The 20,143-nt window shown below is 37.6% G+C and overlaps 1 protein-coding gene across 1 annotated transcript in view; it reads left to right on the forward strand.

Moving 5' to 3' along the window:
- The window catches only part of CHD2 (chromodomain helicase DNA binding protein 2), a 120,537-nt gene that overhangs the window by 23,400 nt on the left and 76,994 nt on the right, over positions 1 to 20,143 (forward strand). The window contains exons 4-13 of the mRNA XM_008573044.1: positions 874 to 960; positions 5,701 to 5,744; positions 8,637 to 8,744; positions 10,727 to 10,867; positions 12,629 to 12,762; positions 13,646 to 13,871; positions 15,201 to 15,301; positions 16,320 to 16,364; positions 16,535 to 16,713; positions 19,160 to 19,284. Coding sequence (XP_008571266.1) covers positions 874 to 960; positions 5,701 to 5,744; positions 8,637 to 8,744; positions 10,727 to 10,867; positions 12,629 to 12,762; positions 13,646 to 13,871; positions 15,201 to 15,301; positions 16,320 to 16,364; positions 16,535 to 16,713; positions 19,160 to 19,284 — 1,190 coding nt within the window. The remainder of the gene's footprint in view (positions 1 to 873; positions 961 to 5,700; positions 5,745 to 8,636; positions 8,745 to 10,726; positions 10,868 to 12,628; positions 12,763 to 13,645; positions 13,872 to 15,200; positions 15,302 to 16,319; positions 16,365 to 16,534; positions 16,714 to 19,159; positions 19,285 to 20,143) is intronic.

Raw genomic sequence — 20,143 nt, forward strand, 5'->3', positions numbered from 1 at the left:
ACTTTTGCTTATATGTGGTTTTATTAAAAGAACACAGAATATACCTAGCAGTAGTTATCTCTGGGAAGAAGAGCAAAAAAACTTTCTCCTTGACTAATTCCTCCTTTAAACTTTACTTTTTTGGGGCTGGCTGGTTAGCTCAGTTAGTTAGAGCACAGTGTTGTAACACCAAGGTCAAGGGTTCAGATCCTGGTAATGGCCAACCACTGAAAAAAGAAGTAATAATAAACTTTACTTTTTTAATCACTGATGAGGATTGCTACTAAAAGTCAGGTCTTAAAGGCAAAGGGCTAATTAATGCTAGAGAATAAAAATAGGCTTTTTGGAGAAAGTGTTTGCTAGAGAAAGGGTGGCAGTGTTGTCATTCTGAGAACTTCTAGCTGAGATGTTGCATGACCTGAGGAACTTCAAGAAATAAACAAATATCCTGGTTCTTATGTAATTAAACTTGGTGGGGCTCTGCTTATTTTTTTAGTTTCTCAGGTGTGTCAGTGCAGTCAAAGTTGAAACTCAAAAGCATTAGGAAATTTAAAATTCATCAGTAAATACTTTGTCTTTAGTGGAAGCAATTGCTGTCTTACCTTGCCATATTATTTTAACTGTACGTTTATATATGAATGATGGGAAAGCAGAGTACCATGTAGTTTAGTAGATATTAAGTAATGAATGGCATTGTTAAATTTTAGTGTGTTCTAGGATAAAATGCCTATTTTTAAAGATAGTGTTTTGTTGTCTCATAAACAAAACTAGCAAAGCAGCCCTTTTGATATTTAGTTACTTGAATTGTGTTGAGGTGAAATAATTGTTCCAGTAATGAAAATAGTAAATGGGGGTCAAGAAAAAAGATTCATGCATGGTCTGTTAATTTTGCAGATGTGGGAAGAGTATCCTGATGTTTATGGGGTCAGGAGGTCAAACAGAAGCAGACAAGAACCATCAAGATTTAACATTAAGGAAGAGGTAAGAAAAAAATATTTTACGGGGATACATTTAAACTTCCTGTCTTACCTCATCCTTTCTGATTCTGGTATGTAATTACCATTAACAAGACTGAACTTCAGGCAAGGGAGTTAGTTAAGTGACTCTAATGTGAGCTTTCTCTCAACAAAGATATAGTAAGGCAACAAGTGAATTTAATTCAATAAAAGAAACTTACCAGAAAGGTCATATAATAGTGAATATTTTAGTAGAGTAATAGAGCATTATACAGACTGGCATCAACAGTTTTTTTTTTCTATATAGGTTTTATTCTGCACAGAGGGGAGAGGGGCTCAGTCCTTCTTGGCTGCTGCTTTCCTCATGGTGGCCAGGACGTTGCTCAGCTGCTCTTGCTGCTGCTTGGCACCGATGTGTGTCTGCACCTTTTCTTGATAAACCTGAGAGCGCATTTGTCCTTGGAGACCCTGAGCAGCTCAATGGTGTGGCGCTTGTACGGGGCAAAGCCACATACTTCTTGGATCGTTCCCCACATGAACTTTGTATGCTTGGTGAGGTGCCATAGCAATGGCGGGTGTGCCCAGTTTGCTTATGTTCTTGGTCACCTTGTTGAGGCCCATGGCCACAGTTAGTGCGGAGCCATGGCTGCTGCTTTTTAATGGCTGCTGCAGTGGAAGGGCCAATTTTTTTTTTTTTTTAAGTTAAATTTCTCGTAGTGAATTTGATTGTAGCAAGAAGATTACTTTTTCAAGCCTCTGGCTTCTAAAGCTCCCCCTGTATTTTGTTAAATGAGTAACTTGTTGGGTAAGCTAATAGAACAATGGAAATCGTTTTGGATTTATTCCTGAGAAGGGAAGGAGGAGGGAGTACTTAATTTAAGTAATGTGTTTTATCTTATTTCATGTCTTTAAGTTTGGTTTCCTAACTCATTTTTAACGTGAGATGTAAAATCAGTTTCAGACATATTTACCCTCTGATCTAATTGTGAGAGATTGAAATTTGGTGATTTTTAAAATTGGTATTGGGCCGGCCCGGTGGCGCACTGCGCTAGTGCGCCGCTTGGGAAGCGCGGCTGCGCTCCTGCCGAGGGTTCGGATCCCACATACAGACCGGTTCCCGCTCACTGGCTGAGCGAGGCGCGGGGGCAACACCGAGCCTGGTCCGGTACGGGGGCAACACTGAGGGTTGCGATCCGTTGCCGGACACGGAAAAAGACAAAAGACAAAAAAGAAAAAAATAAAATAAAATAAAATAAAATTGGTATTATGTACTGGGCTTGCTTGTCCACACAATCAGACTCTTCACCTTTCTCAATTTGTGTGATATTTTGGGGGACTCTTTTCTCTGTATTAGGTTTGTGGGCTAGATTCTGAAGAGATAGTTTTTTGCCTCAGCGAAATAGCCCCATTCTGCCTTTTTAGGAGGACTTGGCTATTCTTAGCTATATAACATTTTTCTGATGAAAGTTATGTATTGGTAGCCAATGGTTAGTGAATTGAGTGTGGGTTTTTAGTAAATGTACTTTAAAAATCTCATACACCCTAATATCTGCACTATGTGTGTGATGTTTTATTTTGAGTGACCTCTAAGCTGGTTTGTCTTTGCTTTCTTTTTCTATAGTGTTGACCACTAGGTTACTGAGCCATATTTATTATAATCAGTCATAGTTGTATAAATCTTTTCTTCTTTTGTATATTAATTAACACATTCTCAGCAGGCACCAGACTAACAGCAAATAGGAGTAGTTTGCCATTTAATTTTGGGGAAAAAGAACTGTTTAAATGTCTGTGACTATAAACTTTCCTTGGCCAAGTGCTGTTAATAGAGCACTGTTGGCTCATGATTGAACATGCTCTTTAATGGGTCTAAAATGAAATAAATCAGACTAAATGTGGCATTTTCATTTGTTATTCTGATCTGCAGTATTCAGTATGGGCACCGCTAGTCACATCTGGCGCTCCAGTTACATATTCTGTGTTCTAAAATATTGGTAATTTTTAATAAGTGGCCTAAGGCAAGTAATTTGAGTTTTTAAAACCCATTTCCTCATCTCCAAAATAGAGTACTACTTATTTTACCTACCCAACAGGGTTATTAGAAGCTATGTCAAGATTTTGTGACATTAACTGTAAATTATTAAAGAACTTTGCAGAAAATTCAAGTATTTAACATTGTTCTGCCATAGTATATCCCTGTTTTCATTTGTGTTTTAAATATCTACTTAGACTTGGAGAAATAGTAGCTAATATGCAGACCTGCACTTCTTGGCGTCCTAGAAGGCTTTTGTTCTACCCCAGTCCCATGGTCTGCTTGGGAGATTCTTTTCTCTGCTTACTGGTCTAATGGCCTTTAATGTCCTGAAATGTCCACCTTGACCACACTGTGGGAATTCCATGCATGTACTTATTTCTTTACCATCTGGCTACATTCTGCTGGTCTCTTGACAGGGAGCTAAATGGTGCTGTGTGCTTGCAATCCTCAGCTTCTCATTTTAATGGCCTTACTTGTGTGTGCAGAAGCCAGCATTTTTTTAGCCACTATATAACACATCAGACTTTGGTGAACGTCTCATATACTTATCAGTCTTAAGAGCTCCCCCAAATTGGCAACCTTCGGAGAACTTCCTGGACTTTTCTTTCCCTGAGTAGAACCTCTTTGTTCCTTGCAGGGTGGGATGTGTTTTCTCTGTAATATTGCTTCCCCACCCCAGGCTCTTCCTTAGAAACTTGCCTTGAGGTACCTTCCCTTCATGCTCTTGTGGTTGGGCGCTGGGCTGGCCTTACTTCCTGCTGTGCTCTGGGCAGCTGGTGAGTACTATGGATTTACAGGGAGCTCCTCTCCTGAGTCAGTTTTGATTCCTGAAAGATTAATTAGAAGGAGGTTCTATAGGTGCTTAGCCTCAAGTTGCAAGGCACAGCACTTCAGGGGCCCTCTGTGATCTGAGTAAGTGTAATAGAACCTAATGTGTGGACACATGAGTTTCAGAATTGAGAGACTTGCTGAAAGGGAGTGAACATTTTAAAATACTGGCACAAAGAAATACTGTTTTGAAAACCTGCAGATTGTATTCACAGATTTTAGAGGTTTTAAAAAGAAGCTATTTTTAAAACTTTAAAAAATAAATCTTAAACTTTAGAAAAGTTGCAAGAATGAAAGTGTAGTGAAAAGAATGCCTTGTGTACTTTACCCAGATTTACCAGTGATTACCATTTTTGCCCCATTTGCTTTATTGTTGTGGGTGCTCTCTTTATATGTATATATATATATTTGTATATACACACACACAATGTTTTTCTAAACCATTTGAAACTAAAATTCATACATCATGGCCTTTTACCCCTAAATACTTAAGTATGTATTTTTTAAGAAGTAGGATATTTTCTCTCATAAGCACAGTACAATAGTTTCAACTTAAATAGATTTTTAACATCACTGAAGTACTTTTGTCTAATTTATATTCCAATTTTATAAATTGATCTGATAATGTCTTCTATAAATCTTTTCCTACCTCCACTACAGGATGCAGTCTAGGATTAGGTATCACATTTAGTTGTCAGGTTTCTTTAATCTGGAGCACTTTCACAGCCTTTCTTTGCTTTTATGACATTGATATTTTTGAGGATATTTTTGTAGTGTATTCTTTTGGGAGTTATAAAAGACTAACTTCTAGACTTATAATGTGTATTAGCATTTTTAAAGCTTAGAAGAAGTTACACAGTACAAGAGGCCTGCACACCTTTTAAAACATTTTTTGAAATTAGTTGGCAGCACTGAAAATTGAAAGACCATGCATAAGAATTTATTTTTCTAGCTTCTCTTGAGAAAATCTGTCAGTGATGGGCCATGAGTTCTCCATTTTGCCCTGTTTGCAGTCTTTACCCGGCCCCAGTGGGTATTTGAGATTGTATCTCCTCACTTAAAATCATACAAACCAGCCAACCTTTAAATTTTATTTAACCCACCCATGCGGTTTTGATCATTGAACCCTTTTTTCTCAGTGTAGTTCCTAATGTTATCTGAATTTGGGCAATGTTGTATAAGATTTCTGCTGACTTGTGGTCCCAATAGTGCTTAAAGACACTGTTTGATGGCTCCAGAATCCTTTCTTCCAACTGAAATTTTAAAATATTTTAGCCATAATCATACAAAGTATTTCTCCTGGGATTGTAGTTATCTATTCCTTTCCTTTGTTTTGAATTGGGAATCTGTCACAAACCTGTGACATAGTAGTAGGGGATCTCTGTCCACATTTCCCTGCTTTATTGGAATTGTGCATGAAAGGCATCCTCTCCTGGGGAAAGCTAAAATCGAACAAACTAAAGCAGCTACCCTTCTTTTCCTCATCTTACCTTCTAAAATGGAGGAGGGAGGAATTCTTTTCTTCAAGGCTCTTAGAGACAGTTAATAAAAAGTTCAGGCATATTATATTTAAAAGTGGCTTTTTTTATTCCCTGCTTTACATTTGCTTAGATTTGGTTTGTCTCAGGATTTGTGTTCTGCCACCACCTTTTTCCAATAAGGGAAGAAAACTATACCCAGTTAACTTGCATTCTGACTTTTTAATTTCTGTTTACATTGCGTTGGGACCTCACTGGCTAAATATTGGTATTTTTCTTCCCAATTCCCAAGATTTTGGCAAAAATTCCATTGATGCTCTTTTAGGGAATCTAGGGAATTCCATCGATGCCCTCTTAAATCTGGATGTGGCAATTCAAATCTCTTTTGATGAGGGATACATTATTTACTCACAGTCTTATGTTTTAGACTCGTCTTCATTGTAGCCCTACTTACAGTATATGGCTTAGTGGGTGAGTTGTCATTGGCTTAATTTTATAGAAGGAGTGGACAGTAGGAGTGAACAATAGTTTTACTTGTTGGAGAGTCTCATACATTTATAGGTTTGGGAAGTAATCCTTTTGTAACTGATCAGTCACTCTTTTTACCTCATGCTTTCTACAGAGTGACTTAGTATTGCTGATCCTATCTTACTTTTTTGTTCTTAAAAATTAAAACAAAATAATCCAACTAATTTTAAATTCATGTGTCTACACACTCAGGCCTTTTGGACCTCCAGTTGTTTAAATCCTCCCAGAATGTGTAAATTTGGCTTTAATTTTTCCTGATTCTGTGGTCCTCAACTGGGTTATCATTGAGACTGTCGGGTGGGGGTTTTCTTTGTGGCCAACTGTGGCACCATGGCTCTAATGTCTGGAATCCTGCTCACAGCACCAATTGCAGAGCTACTTATCCTGTTCGTGACACCAGTTGTAAAGCTAGGTGACCACACCAGTTGTCGGGCTCTTTTACCTGCCGGTAATCCTGTGCTGACTAGGTCGATCATTGAGCTAGGGCTGGGTCTGGAGCTCCCAGACCCTTTGTGCAGGTCTAGAGCTAGGTAACTGGCCAAAAGGTCCCTGGAGCCATAGGTTGGAAAGCATGGCTGCACGGGATGGCCAAGACAGACGTCCGCCCACCTGCTTCACTAAAAGTACTCTCTACTCTCCCCCTTCTCCCGACCCCCCCCCCCCAAAGAATAGCAACAAAACTAAAAAAGATATATTGGCATGCATGTGCACTACCCCCCCCCCCCCCCCCCAATTTGCTTACAAAGAATGCTGAACCACACCCAACCGGACCTGAGGCGAGGGCCCTGACCAAACTGTTCCATTTCCCTAATACCAACCAACCTGTTCTCACTGGACTTTAGTTTCTTTCTCTGGCAGGAGAGCTTTGGACCAGTTGATTTGTTAAGCTTTTTTACATTCTCATCTGGGGAGATTCTAAGTCCTCCTGGTTGTCCATAAGTCCATAAATCTGTAATTTAACTGGAAAATTCCACTCTCAACATCCATTTTCTCAGTGTTTGCTGCCATTTTTGTCTCCTATACTTGGTGAAGTGGGCCTTATTGGCGGCCCTGTTTAAGATTCTCAATTCCTGAAGGAGATATATAAATTAAAACTAATGCTTGACTGTGGATCTTTCTAGCTGATCTACTCTCCCTTGGGTCTTAATCGTTCATGTTCTTTCAGGCTTGTTTCTTATGAAACCACTTCTCTCCAGTTTGACTGCGTGAGCGCCTTCTGAGGGGTAAACTGTTCTGGACTTGGTCCAAGGGAGACTGCAGACTCAGCCAGTCTCTCAGTTGCTGGAGTCGTCTTCCTTTCTTCCTTTTTTGGTGATCACCTTCTATTCCTTGAATTCTCTAGCAACTATTTATTGTACTAGGCTCTAGGGAAGCAGAATAAGACACCAAGAATGTGGTTAGATATCAGAAGGTCTTCGTTAGTTTTAGGCAGTACTAACAGGCCTTACTGTTTCACACCAGTCTGCTTCCAGAAGCATTGTACCAGTCTGATAGACTGATATGGGTCATTCCTTAGTTAATTTCTTTATTTAACAAAGTAACATCTTCATTTGCCTTCCTTTGTACTTAAGCTTTGGTACAAAGATGAACATGAAAGTGCTTAGCATGCAAGGAGTCACCTACTACTAGGGAAAGGGATATGAAAACAACATACAGTGCCAGTAGAACTTAAGTAATATACATAAAAATGCTCCACTGCCTTTTCATGGAAGGTTTGAATTTTTTTTCCCTCGAAGGGCACCACCAATTCAGGTATAGGGTGACTCCTACAGTTTTTATAAAGGTTCTCAGGCATCCATAGGTCAGCCACCTTCTTGCAATAGGCTTTGACTATTACTTTGACCTGTGATTCCATGAAGAATATTAATTCAACTCTGCAATCCTGTAGTAGTGGTGTTTTGCATGACCTCCTTCCCTTAAAGGGGGGACCCAGAGGCACAGTGGTCATTGTTTTACAGAGGAACTCCAGGCACTTTCCTGTTAGTTTTTTCTAGGTATTTCATGCACAGTAGCTATTACATGTCCCTTCCTTCCTCCCTACAGGTGAGGAATGAGCTATGTCCCTTTGATATCTTATTCGGTCTTTAAGGCAACTAAAACTGTTCAGAATAGTAGGATACCCGTAGATTATGGCTCTTTAAAACCTTCTAAGATCTGACGGAGCAAAGCAGCACCTACCTTATCTAACAATTATTAAAAACATCATCTTTAGCTGAACAGATTATTTACTTAAGTGGTAGGTTTATCATTGAAAAGTAATTTTAGGGACTGATTCCTTAAATATATTCTAAAGACTTAAAATATCAAATATAGTGATTCTCAAATAAGTTTATTCCCAGTATCAGTATCATCTGTGAATTTGTTAAAATTCAGATTTTTAGTGCTCACCCGAGACCTACTGAATCAGAAAATCTTGTGCTCAGAAATCTTTTTAACAAGCCCTTTAAATGGTGCTGATACATGCTAAAATTTGGCAACAACTGATCTAGTATATGTAATGGCTTTAGTCTTGTCAATGGTAGTAGTAAAAAAACATAGAATCTGAGAAATTTAACAGCATTTTTTTCCCCCAGAACAAATGGTTTAAAAAATACACTCGTTTCTATTTTTATTTATTTTATTACCAGAGACTAAATTGGAATATATATTATTATACAGTTCAGGAAGGATCACAACCAAAATTTAAATGGAGATAAAATAAATCTCTTTTAGTCTAATACCTAAAATATGCATGTTCTGCCTCTTGGATAATCAGATCAAAATTGATTTTGTCACATTGTTTAGCTTGAAGAGTGCTTGTAGAAAAAAATTATTTTGTTTTGCTTTTGATTGCAGAGAAAAATGGAAACAGGATCCCTCAGAAGATGAACGTGAACAAGGCACCAGTGCAGAGAGTGAACCAGAGCAAAAAAAAGTGAAAGCCAGAAGACCTGTCCCCAGAAGGTGCACTGTTTGCTAAAGATCTCTGCTTCTGGATGAGCTTAATTTGCGTTATATTGGGAAAGATGATTTCATGCTGGAATGAGAGCCTTAATCAGATACTATACTTTGTGATTATGGTTTTTGGATGTGTGAGGTTTACTTTGTGCCAGCTTACATCGTCAGGAAGTGTTTAGATGACTGGCTGCTTATATCAGATGTGGGCGTTTGCATGGATATAGCTTTGACAGTGAATCTTAGTATTTATTTCATGGCAGACTAGTTATATATGACAGGGTGAACTTGTCTATTGCTTTTAAGAAAAACTACCTGTGTGTTTGGCCAGGGTACAAGTTCTTTTTGGGAGAAGTGATTCTTAAGTTTAAAACATTGTTTGCCTGGTTTGTAGCATACTCACCTATTTATTACCTTGTTCGTATTATCTATATAACATTAAACAGAGAATCTGATTGTGTAGAGAAGGAGGTAGGCTGAGATGGCAGCAAATCTTGATAATTTTTAAATAAGACAGGTGGCAACCTCTGAGGTACTGATGTCAGAAAAAGAAGGGCAGGAGGCAGGCAAGACCCAGGAAAATTGACCTCGTAGTATTGCTTAGGATGGTGTGTACAAACTATGGCCTTTGGGCAAATCCCACCTACCTCCTATTTTTGTATGGCCTGAGAGCTAAGAATAGCTTTTATAGATGAACATTTATAATTTATAGTTTGATGGTAGAGAGCACTAAAATTGAATCCCAATTAAGTGAAATGTTATCACCTCAAAAACAATTTTATTCTTACCATTAGTAAATACATGTCATGAAAAATGTACTCAATGATTATTTTTCTTTAAATTTTGTCAATGAAAAATTTGTGAAAATTTATTTCTTCTTTACCAGGAAAGCCTAGAATATTTGCTATCTGGCCATTTTGCTGATCCCTGGCTGAGGACATTGTACGTGCCCCTATTTTCCCCCACCAACCAAGCAGGGATATTTATTAACTGAGCTTTGTCTTCTTTTGTCCGGGTTTAAGCTCTCAAGACTGAAATGTCACTCCAGTTCTGTCTTCTAGATTTTTACCCATTATTTATTGAATCTTTGATATCTGTCTAATGTTGGTTATGGTAGATACAAGAGAAGAAGATAAATATGATTATGAGTTTCCATCTCCCTCCTCCTACTTCTTTCACCTTTTTATCATTGATGGACTATTTGGGGATTTCCTTATGTGAACTTTTAGACTGTGGCTCTCAGTATGGGCTGTGCATGGGAATCACCAGAGGGCTATCTCCTTAGTTTTTTTCCAGTAGGTCTGTGGCAGGGCACAAGATCTTAGGTAGTCTTCCAGTTATATTTTATGCATATATAAGAAAGATATATGTGTAGTTATTTCTTATCCTTTACTCCCTTTACACAAATGGTAGCATTGTATGCATCTTGTTCTGCGTGTTTTTTCCCTTATTTTGGAAATTTTCCATATCAGTACCCAGAAAACTCCCCTTTTCTTTTTTTTTATGACTGAGTAGTACTCTATTTAGTTCCCAGTTGATGAACAAAGTTTTTCTAATCTTTTGTTTTTGCAAATAATGCTACAGTGAATACCTTATGCCTGTGTAGGTGTGTGTCTATTGGATCAGTTCCTAAAAGTAAAATTGTCATATTTCTAAGTTTGACACTTATTTACAAATTGCCTGCCAAGAGATACCATCAACAACATGCTGCATATGTATTTTTACGTCAGATGATCCTGATGAACAGTTGAGAATGATTTATTTTCTCTCCCTTAAATGATTTAGGATTATCAACATTAGAATCACCTTCATGTTGAAAGCAGATTTGTAGTGAATTAGCAACTCAGGGAGTGGGACCCAGGAATATGCATTTTTAACATTCCCTAAGTGAATTCTGTATGTGTACCACTGCTCTGGGGAATACTACTATATAGATTTGAAGAATACACAAATGATAAAAACTGTGCCATTTTTTTCTCTTCTCATTTTAGAACAGTGCCCAAGCCTCGTGTTAAAAAGCAACCTAAGACTCAGCGTGGGAAGAGAAAAAAGCAAGATTCTTCTGATGATGACGATGAAGATGATGAAGCTCCCAAAAGACAGACTCGTCGAAGAGCAGCTAAAAATGTTAGGTAAATGGTGCCCCAAGAAGTTTCTCATTGGTGTGTGGGTGATAGTGTAGTTGGTTAGAACTTGGTTCTGATAAATCCAGGATTATACATTTGATAGGTTAAAAAAATGAAAAGACCTATGTCCTAAAGTTGCTTTAGGAAATCTTGTCAGCCTTCTTGCAAAAAGAGTGGTGTTGATTCAAATGGAATATGGAAAGAGTTACCAGTAGTTCATTTCAAGCCTTCATTCCCATAAAGAGAACTGCTTCGAGTTCATGTACTGCTAGTAGTTGCATTATCTTCATAACTGTCTTTTTCAGGAAAGATGTTTGGGTTATATTCTCACTTCTAAATTGCTCTTTGAATCATGCACATTTTTCTGAGGTTCAATTTATGTATTGATGTTTGGATATAGTAATTTATCAAGCTTACTAATAATATATGAAGTATTAATCGAAGGTGAAATAAAGGAATAGATATATGCAAACATTAACATTTTACTTTATAGAAATCAAAGCACATTTAATTTTTTTTTTTTTAGGAGATATGCAAGTTTCTTTTGGTCTACTTAGAAATGATGTAACCGAGTCCTGGAGATATTAATAACTTTTCCAGTGTATCCAATTAATAATTCCAAAGCTAGGATTAAGCTTTGAGTATTCTAGTGTATAGCTTAACATGTTTTCTTACTACAACTATACTGCATCCAGGATTGTGTTTTTCTTTTTTTGTGACTCCCAAACCATTTGTTGTTAATATATGATGGAAGGTTACATTTTAATATTTTATTACCAGCAAGTATGTTTGATTTTGTTCTTAACAGTTTGGGAATAAATTTCATATTCTGGTTATTGGGAGAATAACGGTTGAAACATTTAATATTAGAAATACTGCTTCTCTTTTGCCTGATGAAATAGTAGCAATTTTTTTTCTCATGTATTTTTTTTTCCGTTGTGGTAGTTTTTTTTTTTTTTTCCTTTTTGTCTTTTTTCGTGACCGGCAACGGATTGCAACCCTCAATGTCGCGCCCGTACCAGACCGGACCGGGACCGGCAACGGGATCGCAACCCTCAGTGTTGCGCCCGCACCTCGCTCAGCCAGTGAGCGGGAACCGGTCTCCACATGGGATCCGAACCCTCGGTGGGAGCGCCGCTGCGCTCCCAAGCGGCGCACTGTAGCAGTGCGCCACCGGGCCGGCCCTTGTGGTAGTTTTCTTGTTTACACAGTAATGATCTGATACTATAAAATGAAAAACTAGGAGTGTCCTTGTAGTTTTTTATATTTTGCTTTTACAAATTAATGTAAATATAGTGTTTTTATTTTGAAATATGAGTTAGCCTTCCTGCAGTTATCTGCGAGTGTGGATTGATACTTTAAGTCAGAAAAAAATAGGCTTTGAGCCCATTGAATGGCAAAATTGTAAAACAGAATATTGGGGGCCGGCCCGGTGGCGCACTGGAGAGTGTGCCGCTTAGGAGCGTGGCGGCGCTCCCACCGAGGGTTCGGATCCCATGTGGAGACCGGTTCCCGCTCACTGGCTGAGTGCGGTGCGGGCGCAACACTGAGGGTTGCGTTCCCGTTGCCGGTCCCTGGTACGGGCGCGACACCGAGGCTTGCGATCCCGTTACCGGTCAGTAAAAAAAGACAAAAAAGGAAAAAAAAAAAATAGAATATTGGAACCAAAAGGGTATGTATGGTTCCTTATTCTAGTAATGTTACGTATGGTGATGTTTAATTCTGAAAAGACAGTTTCTCATTTATTAAGCATTATTCCTCATTCAGTTATAAAGAAGATGATGACTTTGAGACTGACTCAGATGATCTCATTGAAATGACTGGAGAAGGAGTTGATGAACAGCAGGATAATAGTGAAACTATTGAAAAGGTCTTAGATTCAAGACTGGGAAAGAAAGGAGGTATGTGTCTTTGGGAAGCAAATTACTTTTTATAATTGCTCAATAAGGCCCAGATTTTATGTATTTTAACTCTGATGTGATGAGTTTCAGTGCACATCTATATTTGTTGCAAAATATGAAAGTCTTTCTGACCCAGTCTTCATGTCTCAGAGCTGAGGACAAAGGTCCAATGTCTTTGAGATTTTTAATTCAGCTGGTAAAAGTAAATGTTTATGTTTCATAAAGCAGTTATGTAGCAGAGATACTTGCTCATTAACATTAAGCAAATCTATCTTTAGTTAGTTGTTTCTGAATCTCCTTGTGAAAATAACAAACTGGTTAAATACATATTTGGATAATATGAAGATTTTTTTATATTCAATTGAGATATCTCATAACTTAGTGGCTTTAAAGTAACTTTTCCATAAAGGAAATATCAGAGTAATACCTAATGTATTTTCCTTTGTCTTTTTTTTTCATTCTGGCTTCTCTTGAGGATAGGAAAATTAACAGAGAACTTTGGGTGGGTGGATTAGTTGGGGGGAGGATATTTTGATTTTCTATTCTTATTCTTGGAGAGACGGATTTGTTTTCTGAGTTAGTAGGGACCAAAACAAAAGGATGTTGCTGCTCTATTTTTAGTGTTTGAACAAAGGATTTTTTTGATTTCACCTGCAATTTTGGAATATGTTTTAAAATATAAAAATTGGGTTTGCATTTTGAAAATATTCGAAATTATTGATTGAGTTCATCTTGTGGTGGTTGTGCATTTCTCCTTATTTCAAGTCAAAGTATTTTGGTGTTTCATTCAAAAAGAGGCTCTTAAGACAATTGCTTACTTGGATAGCTTTGCAGTGTTTGGTTTACTGTACTCTTTTTAAAGTGTAATTGAATCCTTTTGCAGCCACTGGAGCTTCCACTACTGTATATGCAATTGAAGTTAATGGAGACCCTGGTGGTGACTTTGATGCTGAAAAGGATGAAGGTGAAATCCAATATCTCATCAAATGGAAGGGTTGGTCTTATATCCACAGCACATGGGAGAGTGAAGAATCCTTACAGCTACAGAAAGTGAAGGGCCTAAAGAAACTAGAAAACTTCAAGAAGAAAGAGGATGAAATCAAACAATGGTATATTTTCCATCATGGATTAAAGAAATATATTTGCAGCATAAGGGAAAGGGAAGGTTTTTAAATAATGCATGAAGAACACAACTATATAGGATCTCACATTTTGCCCTGATATCTAAACATGGAGACATCTACAATTTTATTTTATAAAATTTATTTCATAAAATTGTGATCTGAAGACACTGTCTGTTTTTGTATATGGCTACCAGGATTTCAGAGTTAATAGTAACTAACTCATTGAGCATTGTTCACACATTATCTCTTGAATCTTCACAATAAATGTATGAGATTCATACTGTTGTTAGCCCTGTTTTATAGATGGGAAGAGTGAGGCACAGAGCAACTCTCCACGGGGACCAGGATTTGAATTCTGGGAGACTGAGGTCAGAGCTTGCTTAAGCTCCTTGTTGTTTCCCTGTGGTTAGGCTGGGGTGGCTTAGATGTGAAGAGTTAATATTTTAGAGCTCTCTAGGCTGATACACTTAAAACTAATTTTGATTTTACACAGTTTACAGAAATGACATGAAGGAAACAATTAGATAAGTTCTAAAACTTATGTTTGTCACAACAATGTGATAGTCCATTGTGTTTTTAGTTTACTTACAGCTTTGAATGTGTTCAGTTGCACATGAGAAATGTGTTCTATAGCACACACAAATCTAAACTGAGTAATAAGAGGTATCTGATTCAACCCAAAGACATATCTGTCAGTGTAATGTGACCAGGTTATTTTTGTGTCAGGAATATGGATAGATTGTTCTAATTCAGGTTTTACTGCTATGCAAAATGTGCCACTTCTGTGAATTATACATTTTTCCTTTGACTCAAAAACAAAAATATGTATCTTTAAGATAAGGAGATCGGTAGCAAAGCAATCAGAAATTTGAAATCCTCTGAAATCCAATAATGACTAATTTCAAGTTACTTGTATTGTCCTTTTAAAGATTTTTGGTACTAAGATTAACTAGTTTTCCAGAATAGCTGTATTTAATTAATCCTGAAACCCACCCATATATGAGAAAAGGTATGTTTTCTTTTAAATCTGGAAGACAGTTTTATTATCCTCATCTATTTGATATATGAATTTATCACATGAATATCACATGATATAGTTATTTTTAGATCTCTTTATAGCTGGAACACATCAGACAGTCTAAGGTTTTCAGTGTATTCTAAAGATGTATTTTTTTGTAAAATCTTTGGCCTAATTACTAGAAGATTATTAAAGGGACAGAAATAAAAAAGTGTTCTTTCCTGTTGACTTTTGCTTTGATATATTATGCACGATCTCTGTTTAGTGTGTACTTTTTCTGTCTGTCTTCTGTCCAGGTTAGGGAAGGTTTCTCCTGAAGATGTGGAATATTTCAATTGCCAACAGGAGCTGGCCTCAGAGTTGAATAAACAGTATCAGATAGTAGAAAGAGTAATAGGTAGGTACACAGAAACTTATTTTAGCCATGTTTGAGCTCAAGGAATAATGGCTTTTGCTTTTGGGTATATTGTAAATTCAAAAATGCATTTTGCAGGTTTACTTTTTTAGACTAAACAGATGCTTACATTTATTTTGAAGGAAAAGCTAACAAGATTTTGCTGGTAAATATTGATGTGGGGCACAAGAGAAAGAGATGTCAGGGGTGATGTCAAGGTTTTTGGCCTGAACATATAGGAGGGTGGAGGTGTACCATTTACTGAGATGGACAGATGAGGGAGGAGCTGATTTTTGGAGTGGAAATCAAGAGCTTAGTTTGATATACTTCTTAGTCATCTGTACCATTTACTGAGATGGACAGATGAGGGGAGGAGCTGATTTTTGGAGTGGAAATCAAGAGCTTAGTTTGATATACTTCTTAGTCATCTAAGTGAAGAATATTGTGAATGCTGGAGCATGCCAGAGCCTTGAGTTTAGAACTCTTAGTCTGGGCTGGAGATTTAAATTTGGGAATTTATTAGTATATAGATAGTATTTAAAGGCTGAGATTATCAAAATGGAGTGTATTCATGGTAAGAAGAGGAAGTCTGACAGCATTCCAGCTTTTGGAAGTCAGTAAAAAGCTGGCAAAGGAAACAGAGAAAGAACAGCCAGTGAAATAGGAGAAGAGGTGAGAGAGAGTGGTGTACTGGAAACTTGTCACATGGCCGTGTTATTCAAGGACAGTGAGGACTGAGACTTGATCCCTGAATTTAGCAATAGGTATGGCACTGGTGAAATGGATCAGGCCTGATTGGGGTGGGTTCAAGAGAATGAGAAGGGGCAGTGAGCATACACTATGCTTCAGGGAGTAAAGAGGAACAGAGAAATGGGGTGATACCCTGAGAGGGAGGTGAGAATTTTTCTTTTTTAAGACGTGAGATGGTAGAGTATATTTGTATTCTTATTCATAGAAACTAAAATCTCTTTTTTCCTTGGCTATGGTTATAACTTTTCTGTCTTATTTTGCATTTGATTAGCTGTGAAGACAAGTAAATCTACATTGGGGCAAACAGATTTTCCAGGTAAGCAAGAGATCTTGTTCATAAATGTTCAGCATTTAAGAGCATTTCATGCTTTGCAGCTTATTTACAGTTTTGCCACATGGTGTTTCACTGGTTATTCATAAAACAGAAAGTCACTCTCCACCTTTAACTGATAGTTGCTGATCTATAAATTTTTGTGTACGAAATAGCTCACAGTAGGAAGCCAGCACCTTCGAATGAACCTGAATATTTGTGCAAATGGATGGGACTGCCCTATTCAGAGTGCAGCTGGGAAGATGAAGCCCTGATTGGAAAGAAATTCCAGAGCTGCATCGACAGCTTCCACAGTCGGAACAACTCAAAGACCATCCCAACAAGAGAATGCAAGGTGTGGTGATTGCTGGCTTTTGGTTTTTCAGGGGAAAGGTGTACTGGCACAAAGGATTGGTCACTTAGATATTGTAAAAAACAAAATTACAACAAATTTAAAGATCTCAGTTGGCTTTATTTGCAATTCTAGTATGGGGCAGCACTTCATTTCATAAAATAGAATAACTATTCTGATGAGCTGAGCAGAACAGGTTGGCTTTATAGACAGAGAAGAGCTGAAGCACGCAGAAGCAAAGAAGGAGCATGTAAGTCCTTTCAAAGCTAAGGCAGGAACAGGGAGACAGAACAATCGAAAAATAACCTATTAGTTAATATCAGGGTACTTCAGACTACTTTTTTGTGTGTAAGGATTAAAACAGAGGGAACTTTATTAATGTGCCGATTGAAGACTGAAACTGGCCTGTTTGGGAAATTGGCTGTCTCTCCTGCTTTCTTGGAAGGTCAGACAACAACTTAGTTCAGGTTTGGTGATGTGGAACATTAGCATGGGTAACTCCATTTTTATTTTTAGATTGGTCTTTTGGGGCCTAGTGTAGGAGTTTAGCCTAAAACAATGGCCTCTTGTAATTTTTACTTAACAATATCGAGAAGAGAAAATATTAGAAAAATAAATGATGATTCCCATTTTGAAATGAAAAGATGATTTAAATGTGATGTTAAAGAAAAATAAAGCAAAAGGAGAATATGAGTTGTAATAATGGCCTTGCTGACTTCTTTAATCTTACAATTTACAGAATTAGAAATAGAGATATTGTGAATACTTGAAAGGATTTAGACACTTTACAAGAGAAGTGACAGGAAAGGGAGGTGTTTGAATTCTCAGTTAGAAACTAAATATGTACAATAAAAGCTTTTATATTTGCTAGATTATCTGTACAAATCTTTTTCCTTCTTTGGAATTTATTTCATCTGGAAAGTGTTGTGGTTGAGTCGTCAGAGTAATAAAAGTATCTATTAGACATGAGCCCTGTCTCTGAGAAGTTGACATTCAAATTAATGGCACCAGACTTCTATCTGTGAAAACCAGCGTGTCATTGCACACTGTGAGTGTGATAGAGAATATATGGTCAGCGAAGTACAGAGGCAGAAGTCACTGAGTTCCAATAATCATTGAAGGGATTTTACGAGGAAGTTGTGGTGCTTGAACTGTTCCTTGCCCTTGAAGAATGGATTGGTGCTAGATGGACAGACCAGAGGGGGCCCAGGGTATTGCCATCCCATGAAAGGTATCAAGAGAAAGATTTTTATAGTGCAATAGGAGAAATGTCAGACCCTAGAGTTGAAAAGGGAAATGATGTTTGCGAGTGCATTTAGGTCAAAGTGGGGTGTATCTTGACTGCCTTGAAGGGTGTTTTGACTTTATCCTGTGAGTACTGGGTAGAGCAGCAGGATGAAAGCAGTATTTTATTTAGAAAGCTTCATTTAATGGTAGTATGTAGGAGACTGTGGAGTAAGTCATTATTAAAACCAGAAGGTCGAGCCAGTAAGATGTAGAAGTCCATGAATGAAGTAGTTAGTATGAGGACAAGGGCAGTAGCAGTGGCAGGGAAGGATTGGATAGAACCGTTATGAGGCACGTTTGGTAGGAGTGGATGGGTTTTGGAGGGTAAGAGTGGGATCAGATTCCATTCATTGCCAGGTGTCCTCACAGGGGAGAGCAGAAACCATCAATAACTTTATCAAATATTGTAGTAGGATGATACTTCACATAACAGTCTTCATAGAGTGCTAATCTTCAGGGAAATGCTCCCAAAAAACAGACTTTTGTGGCCAAATAACTTTGGATGCATTCCTGAGTATATTTCTCTTGTAAATTCACACTGTAGACATGCATGTTAGACTTTGAAAAGTTGTGAGTAAAAAATTTGTGTAACTTTTTGATCCATTATTTCCCAAACTAATTTGGCCACAGACTTGGCCTTACTAGAATGCTATTCTTCAAAGCTTTGGAGGGAAGACAACAACATTTGCTTCAGAAAACTAAACTCACACAGTTGGGGGTTCCTGGTAGGTGGGCTGCATTTCAGAATTTATAACTCCTATTAGGGTAAAGTTCTGCTACATCTAGCCTGTGACAGACTTTCCCAGAGGCATGTTTTGTATTGTTTAGAATAAGATGACATAAAGATAACTCTGCTTGTGAAAATAGGAGACTCTCACTGTCATACAGTAGAGATGATGCAAAAATAAAGTGTTATTTAATGATGTTCACAAACTTATTTTAGGAAAGAGCAAGTTAAAAATATTTTATTTCAGGACAAACTCTGGCTTTGGGAATATAGATTACAGAGAAAGGGGTGCTGGGGTGGGAATGTTGATTCATCTGTGGAACTTAAATTTTTATGCTTTGGTACAAAGCACGTAAATTGTAGCTATAGCATTTTGACATGAGAGCAGGAAGAAGACTTTCTCAAACCTGGGCTTTGTTCATTTTTGTTTTTCAGGCTCTGAAGCAGAGACCACGATTTGTAGCTTTAAAGAAACAGCCGTCATATTTAGGAGGAGAGAATCTGGAGCTCCGAGATTATCAGCTAGAAGGTCTCAACTGGCTTGCTCATTCCTGGTGCAAGTAGGTAGAAAAGTATTTTTGAAATTTTCTTTATGGTTTCAGGCTTCTTTATTGTGAGATTCAAAGAATTACTTCTTTCTACTGTGTATTACAGAAATAAAAAAATCACATGACTGAGAGAAGGGAGATTTTTATGTATGAGTATGTGTTACTACCATTTAATTCTAAAGAATACTTCTTTTTGTTATTTTGGGGGTAATTTGTCATAGTCAGAAATCTGTGTCATAATATATTACTCATAAATGTAAATAGCAAGTTAGTTTGCCCAGATCTTTAATGTGGAAGGAGTTATTTGCAGAAGAAAGAAGAAAATGTCTTTTTTTGCATGTGTTTTCTTTCTAGGCCAGAGAAACCTTCAACTAATTTCCTGAAGTAGTGCTGTAGAGTATTGTGATTTTTTTTTCCCCTTCCCCCAACCTGTACAGGCTATCCTATTGAGAGGAAGGTCTCTGATGATTGAACCTGTGAATGTATCTTACCTTTTATAATGAGACCACCTTAATCTTGGGAGGGGGGAGGCGGGGAAGAGATATGAGACCATGATAGCACTTGAGGTTTGAAGGTACTTTTGGGCAGTACTTACGAATTTTATTCACCAAATTCAATTACAGATTTAAATAGTCCCTAATTACTAAATCCTGGGGATCCATTTAGACCTTAACAATTTAACAACCAAGACTGACATGATTTCCTGGTCGTTACAGAACATATGAGTATAGTATGATAAGTGGCTTTAATGCCTACGTACAAATTCCTTCCTCCACATGCAGACTTTTAATATCTTTTTTTTTTTTTTTTTTTTTTTTTTTTCGTGTCCGGCAACGGATCGCAACCCTCAGTGTCGCACCCGTACCGGACC

This window comes from Galeopterus variegatus, unplaced genomic scaffold (assembly GCF_000696425.1).
Source record: "Galeopterus variegatus unplaced genomic scaffold, G_variegatus-3.0.2 Scaffold868, whole genome shotgun sequence".
Classification (NCBI taxonomy): Eukaryota; Metazoa; Chordata; class Mammalia; order Dermoptera; family Cynocephalidae; genus Galeopterus; species Galeopterus variegatus.